General features: G+C 54.9%; 2 protein-coding genes across 2 annotated transcripts; both read left to right on the forward strand.

The window, feature by feature from the left end:
- Window positions 1–70: 70 nt before the first annotated feature.
- LOC1278067 (methionine--tRNA ligase, cytoplasmic) lies at window positions 71–3,677 on the forward strand. The gene is made up of 4 exons (XM_061660402.1): window positions 71–370; window positions 461–2,605; window positions 2,690–2,783; window positions 2,859–3,677. Exons 1-4 carry the CDS (start codon window positions 268–270, stop codon window positions 3,514–3,516), a joined length of 3,000 nt encoding a protein of 999 aa, XP_061516386.1. The 5' UTR covers window positions 71–267; the 3' UTR covers window positions 3,517–3,677.
- Window positions 3,678–3,898: 221 nt separating this feature from the next.
- LOC1278066 (UDP-N-acetylhexosamine pyrophosphorylase-like protein 1) lies at window positions 3,899–7,225 on the forward strand. The gene has a single exon (XM_061660420.1). It carries the CDS (start codon window positions 4,582–4,584, stop codon window positions 6,034–6,036), a length of 1,455 nt encoding a protein of 484 aa, XP_061516404.1. The 5' UTR covers window positions 3,899–4,581; the 3' UTR covers window positions 6,037–7,225.
- Window positions 7,226–7,467: the final 242 nt, after the last annotated feature.

Here is a 7,467-nt window from a genome sequence, read left to right on the forward strand (position 1 = left end):
GACATTCCCCTCAATATTTTCATCCACACCTGGGGAACGAATCGGATTCTGCTCGTTGGGAATGCGCCGGCGTACCGCAACTGCCTCGTGTTATGACAGCTAAGTATCCCTCTCTCCCGCTCTCTACATCCTCTTCCACAACCAAATCAGTTGGATTTTCTTGGCTGGGATTTTCTATTTCATTTTCGGAATTCCCTATACAAACGGACACTTCACGTGGATAAATCCTCTGCTCCAACTTCGTTCCAAGAATAGTGCATTTGCGACATGATTATCTACACCAACACCGGAAACCCTTTCGGGTTGAAGCTGCTGATTTGTGCAAATTTGGCGAAAACCAACGTGGAGGTTAAGCATGTTACGCTAAATGGTAGGTGGCAGCAGCTTCCTCCGAACTCGTGCTTTCATTCGACAATGGTTAACGGCACCTTCTTGTGCAATTTCTTACTCTACCCTCTAGATCCCGCCCTCGGTGATATGAAGCATCTCCCTATACTTCAGCTGAACAGTGGCGTGCAGCTGTTTTCCACCGATGTGGCCGCCAAGTATCTCCTGCCGGGTGACGATGCGTCCAAAGTGGTGCAGCGAGACGAGTGGCTCGAATGGTCCTCGAAACGGCTTGCGCCCGCACTGACCCACAACATGGCCGTTGGTTCGCGGGCCGATCCGAACACAAAGCCCATCCTGAACACGCTGGTAAAGATGCTGGACGATTGTCTAAGCAATAGTACGTTCTTGACGGGCGATAAAATCAGCAGCGCCGATGTGGCCGTATGGAGCTTGCTTGCGCCCGACGGCACACTGAAGGGCGCGGTCAACATTGACAATGTGCTTCGCTGGTACCGTCAGATTACGGCCCTGCCCGAGGTACAGTCGGCCCTGGCCGCACTTCCGCTGAAGGAGCTCAGTTTCGCATCGCTGCAGCATAGCAATCGGTTCGGTGGATTGCATCACATTGTCCTCAATCCGGAGATTGCCGATTTCGAGGGAGAACTGCTGGCGGACACGTCCGCCAACATTGCCGAGACGGTGCAGCGGGAAGAGATTGAGGCGGCCCGGGCAGCGTTCGGCGAGACGGACGATCGGGCCGTGCGCGATGAGCCGCGAATCGTGCTGCCAAAGCCGGGCCAGAAGAACAATCTCATCACGTCCGCCCTGCCGTACGTGAACAATGTGCCGCATCTGGGCAACATCGTCGGCTGCGTACTGTCGGCGGACATTTTTGCCCGCTACTCGCGCCTGTGCGGGTACAACACGCTCTACATCGGCGGCACGGACGAGTACGGCACGGCAACGGAAACGAAGGCGCTGGCCGAGAATATGACTCCCCGCCAGATCTGTGACAAGTATTTCGATATTCACAATTCCATCTATCGGTGGTTCGGCATCGGGTTCGACTACTTTGGCCGCACGACCACGGCCGAGCAGACGCGCATTGTGCAGGACATCTTCAAGGAGCTGTACGCGAGCGGGTACATCGAAACGCGCTCGGTCGAGCAGCTGCTCTGCCAGAAGTGTGATCGCTATCTGGCGGATCGGTTCGTGGAAGGCACCTGCCCGCATCCGGGCTGCGGATATGAGGACGCACGCGGCGACCAGTGCGACGGGTGCGGCAAGCTGGTGAATGCGGTGGAGCTGCTACGACCACGGTGCAAGATGTGCAACACGTCGCCGGTAATTCGCGAATCGAGCCAGTTCTTCCTCGATCTGCCCAAGATTGAGCCGACGCTGCGGGAGTGGGTGGACCGATCGGAGGGCGGCTGGACGCACAATGCGCGGGTGATAACGCGAGCCTGGCTGAAGGAGGGCCTCAAATCGCGCTGCATTACGCGTGACCTCAAGTGGGGCATTCCGGTGCCGCTCGAGGGGTACGAGAAGAAGGTTTTTTACGTGTGGTTCGATGCCCCGATCGGCTACATCTCCATCACGAGCCGGTACTGCAAGGAGTGGAAACAGTGGTGGCAGCCGGACACCGCCAACACGGGCGTGAAGGTCGACCTGTACCAGTTCATGGCCAAGGACAACGTGCCGTTCCACTCGGTCATGTTCCCGGCCTCGCTGCTGGCCGTCGACAAGGGCTACACGCTCGTGTCGCACGTCATGGCCACCGAGTACCTGAACTACGAGGACGGCAAGTTTAGCAAGAGCCGCGGCATTGGCGTGTTTGGCAACGATGCGCAGGACACGGGCATTCCGGCCGACGTGTGGCGCTTCTATCTCGGTGCAGCGCGGCCCGAGGGCCAGGATTCATCGTTCAGCTGGAGCGATCTGCAGGCGCGCAACAACAGCGAGCTGCTGAAGAACTTGGGCAACTTCTTCAACCGAGCGCTGGTGTTTTGCGAAAAGTTCTTCGACTCTACCATCCCGCCGATGACGCTGCTCGAGGAGGACTACACGCTGCTGGCGCTCATCAACCGCGAGCTGAAGGGGTACGTGAACCAGATGGAGAAGGCACGTATGCGCGACGGCATCCGGCATCTGTTGCAGATTTCGCGCTACGGCAACCAGCTCATGCAGTCGGAGGAACCGTGGGTGAAGGTGAAGGGAACGGACGATCAAAAGGCCCGCGCTGGCACCGTGATTGGGTTGTGCTGCAATTTCGCATGTGAGTAGAGCGCGCGTGTGGTGCCGACAAGGAGCAGCATGATGAGCAATGTTTTGATATTTTCGACCCTTTTGATCGTTTCAGGTTTGTTGGCAACGCTTATCTTCCCGTTCATGCCTACGACGGCGAGAAACATGTACAGCCAGCTGAATGTCCGCGGCGGATTCATCAATTCCGAGTACGTTTGGAGTGTGGCTGTGTGTGTGTATCTAAACCAAACTAGCTAACGAGTTCTCTTTCTCTGACTTTGCAGCAAACCGCTAATTCGAACGCTTCTGCCAACGGGTCATCGCATTGGCAAACCGGCTGTTCTGTTTACCAAAATCGAGGACGCCCGCATCGAGGAACTGAAGCAAAAGTACGGCGGAGTGCAGCAAGACAAGGATAAGAGCCCAGCCCCGGTGAAGGCGCCGCAGGGCTTTACCTCGCTGAAGGACGCCCAGAAGGCGGTGGACGAGCAGGCGGCTAAAGTGCGCAAAATCAAATCGAGTGGTGCCGATCGGACCGTTTGGCAGCCGGAAGTAAACATTTTGCTGGAGCTCAAGAAGCAGCTGCAAACGCTCAGCCAACCTCGTACCTCCGAAAGTGCCGCTACGGCCGCTCCGGGCGAGAAACCTGCCAAACAGGCACCGAAACAGGCACCGAAACCGGCGACGGGTGGTGCTGCCGTCTCTACGCCACCGGCAACCAACACAACGGCGGCCGATCCGTCGGATGTGAAAGCGTTAGAGGAGGAGATTGCGCAGCAAGGCAACAAGGTGCGCAAGCTGAAAGAAGCCAACTCGGACAAGTCGGTCTGGCAGCCGGAGGTTTCGCTGCTGCTCTCGCTCAAGCAAAAGCTGGCCAGTCTAACTGGCGTTCCCGTGGCAGCACCTGCCGGCGGTGGAAAGAAGAAGGGCAACAAGAAGTAAAGTGGGGTCAAGAAGAGTTCGCCATTCGCTGAGCGCCACGTGCCCGAGGCATCCACAGTTTAAAGCTGGCATTCTGATGAAAAGTCATACTACAGAACAGTTTGAATCATCGATCATTACACACCTTTTGGCAATAAACGTTATTTAATAGCAACTTAAAAGGGAAGCGTGAATGTTGTTCGAAAGAATGCAATTTCCATTTGACGTGGAATGGATTGTACTACTGCCACCAATGTTCGGCCACCACCGGGTCGGTCCGCCAATAGAATCGCCTATAAATAGACGCTCCAAGCAAGCGGCAAACATGCGTAGAACCGTTGAGGAAGCTTTTTTCCGTAGCCTACTGTGTAGGGCGAGCTGTAGCTGTCAAAACCCTTATCAATTACGCTACTGTCAAAAACGTGTTGGTAAACGTGTCTCATTCCATGATAAAAAAGAAACAGTATTGTAAATTCATAGTTCACGATGAGTGTGTTGCTACCAGAGTGTGTATGCGTATCCCGAAACTAGCGCATTGTCTCCCGCCCCACCCGGTCGACCTTTCGCTAAACTGGACCACAAACAGCAGAGACGGTTGTGCAATCCAGGAGGGCGACGAAAATTGGGAGTGAAACTCGATTCGACCGAAAACTTGTTTACATCCACAGCCACCCCCTACCAGCGCGCGCGCTGCAAAGGGCTCGTCGGTCGTAAGCCTGCTGTCTGCTGGCGAGAGTGAAACGGAGTGCGCCGGTCATGTTGAGATAGCAACAAACGACGAGGCTCGTCATCATTGCTTCCGTGTTGCCCTGCTTCGTGCCGTGCCGTGCGTGCACCCCCACACACTGCTCGAGCGCCGTGTGTTCACGCGAACCACCCAACCCAAACTGGTTGGCTCGAAAAGAGAGACAGAAAACGAGGCGAAACGGACACGCCTCGGCATCGGCAGGCTTCGCGGCGGTGGTTTCACTGGTAGTGTGGCATTCATTGTGCAACGGAACGGTCGCAACAGGCTTAAGTGTGTGCGCGCGCGCCTCCAGAGGAAACAAGTAAAAGGGAAACATTCAACCCAGCGCAGAATACACGATGAGTGAAAGGTATGCCACGATTGCAGAGCAGCTGGGCAAATGGCAGCAGGCCCATTTGCTGACGTTCTGGGACGAGCTGGCGGAACCGCAGCGGGCCACCATGCTCGATTCGCTGGCCGACAGCGTCGACTGTGCCGCGCTCGATGAAGCCTTCCGCCGTGCCATGGCAACCGCCACGTCGACGAAGGAGGACTTGAACGAGCTGCTGAAACCGCTGGCGAGAGAAAGGTACCTCTCCGTTGCCGAGGCTACCGAGGTGGAGCTGGAAGACCTGCGGCAGGCGGGGCTGGAGCAGATCCGCCAAGGGCGGGTCGGTGTAATACTGCTGGCCGGTGGGCAGGGCACACGGCTCGGTTCCACCGCCCCGAAGGGCACGTACAATGTGAACCTGCCGTCCGGCAAGTCGCTGTTTCAGCTGCAGGCCGAGCGGATTCGGAAGCTGCAGCAGCTGGCGGGTGGCGAGGGCCGCATCCGCTGGTACATCATGACCAGCGAGCACACGCACACGGAAACGCTCGACTACTTCAGACAGCACCAGTACTTTGGCCTGCCGCCCGACCAGGTTCGCATGTTCCGGCAGCGCAGCGTACCGTGCGTCGACTTCGAGGGTCGCATTCTGCTGGACGAAAAGTGGAAGGTGGCCACGGCCCCGGACGGCAACGGGGGCATCTATCGGGCGCTCAAGGACGAAGGCATCCTGGACGAGCTGGAGCGGGAGGGCGTTCTGTACCTGCACGCCCACAGCGTGGACAACATTCTCATCAAGGTGGCCGATCCGGTTTTCGTCGGCTACTGCGTGCGCAAGGGGGCTGACTGCGGGGTGAAGGTGATCGAGAAGGTGCAGCCGGACGAGGCGGTCGGCGTGGTGTGCGAAGTGAAAGGCAAGTATCAAGTGGTCGAGTACAGCGAGCTGTCGAGCGAAACGGCCAACCGCCGCAATCCGACCGACGGCAAGCTCACGTTCAACGCGGGCAACATTTGCAACCACTTCTTCACCAGCGCGTTTCTGCGGCGGATCGCCGAAACGACAATGCCACTGCACGTGGCCAAAAAGAAGATCCCGTACGTGGACGTGGCGACTGGCGAGCGGCTCAAGCCGACCGCGCCGAACGGCATCAAGATGGAAAAGTTCATCTTTGACGTGTTTCCGCTGGCGGAACGGTTCGTGGCGCTCGAGGGCCGCCGCGAGGAAGAGTTCAGTGCCCTCAAGAACGCCGACACGGCCGGCATCGACTGTCCGTCCAGCGTGCGGGGCGATATCTACCGACTGCACCGGAAGTGGCTTATCAAGGCGGGCGCTACCGAGGTGCTTGATGCTGCCGATGCATCGTTCGATTGCGAAATTTCTCCGCTCTTATCGTACGCGGGCGAAGGTCTGGAGACGGCGGCCGCCGGTCAAAGCTTTCGCTGCCCGGTCCATCTGACCGGTGCCGATGAGCGAGAGCAGCACTAGACAAGAGACGAGCTAAAAATAATGCCCCGATGCAATTGGCTCACACCAGATAGAGGAGATACGATCGACAATGATGCTGCTGCTGCGCCCCCTGCGCTTGGCCTGCTGCGATGGCGATAATCAATCGAAGCTGTTCCCGCCCCGCCGCTCGCGTGCAATATAACCGAAGGAGCAGACACTATCAATCGCCTTTCCAACTCGAATTATCTCTTTGCTTTGCGGGGGGTCATTAAACGTGTTTTGTTCGGGGCACAGTCGGAAGATGCAGTCGAACAGAGCAGCGTGTAATTGCGTTTCTTGGCATCATCATAGCAGCGCTACACTTTTGCTCAAACGTCCCGAGGCTTGTTGTTTTGGAGGAGCTTGCTGCCTCCAAGTGGTAGGATTTTAGGCTGATCTGTAAAAAAAAACACATTATGAATCTTTTTGGTAGTACCAATTCGTCTAAAGTCCCCTCTTTCGAACGTCGTTTGAAGCGTCCAATTTACAACGTATCTCAGTTAACTCGATTATTTTCAATGTTCGCGGCACCATTGCGTAGGTGTGTGTATGTCGAGGAGTTATTATTTGCCTAGCAAAGTAAGCGTCGTACGGAAGATAATGAAGACGGGTGGGGTGGAGCTCGGTTCTTGACTACCCGTTGCCGTAGCGAGAACAGGGTGACCCGGCCACCAAAACATTCCGTATGGCTGTTTAAAAACCAACCTTTCCGGGGAGGAAACAACACACATTCTACACATGGCCCTCCCCTTTCCCTGGTTAGAGATGCAATATGTGGATGAAGTGTCTATGTGTGTATGTGTGTGTGTGGCCAATGATCCCCCGTGTCTGAAGAGCATCACGCGTTTAACGTTAATCATCACAAGTAATTGTTTACCCGCTGTTTGTGTAGCAGACAGGCTTATCTTTTACCATTTCTACGCCGCAATGTGTAATCCCTATTTGTTATCTTGTTTAGTTATCAATACTGTAGCTGCGTGCGCGGATATGTGTTTTAGCCGCCGCTTTCCTTAGCGCGAAGGATGATCGAATGAGATTTCTTTTAAAATTTTAGTCCACATTCTATTGTAGCGTAACGCTACATACTTAAGCAACGTGTTATATTTTCGTTTAAGTTGTGTATTAGGTCAATTGTATGATTTTAAAAAAGCAATATAATATATACGAATAAACCATTCTTTCAAGCAAATCGTTAGCATCCTTTTCTCGTTGTAGGGGTTTTCATAGTTGTGGGACACTGCCTTGACTCTTATAGGAAACGAACTTCATATGATGGACTCTAACTGGCACTTTTGTTGGACAGGCTCCTTGGAATTTCCTATTGGATTTGTCAAACAAGGGTGTATAGAGTCCAATTCCCATTGCACAAAGTTTGTTTTACTTAAGAAAGAGTCAATAAAGTGTGCCACTGCTATGAGAACTCCTGGAAAA

The sequence above is a fragment of the Anopheles gambiae genome, chromosome 3 (assembly GCF_943734735.2).
Source record: "Anopheles gambiae chromosome 3, idAnoGambNW_F1_1, whole genome shotgun sequence".
In the NCBI taxonomy this organism is placed as follows: Eukaryota; Metazoa; Arthropoda; class Insecta; order Diptera; family Culicidae; genus Anopheles; species Anopheles gambiae.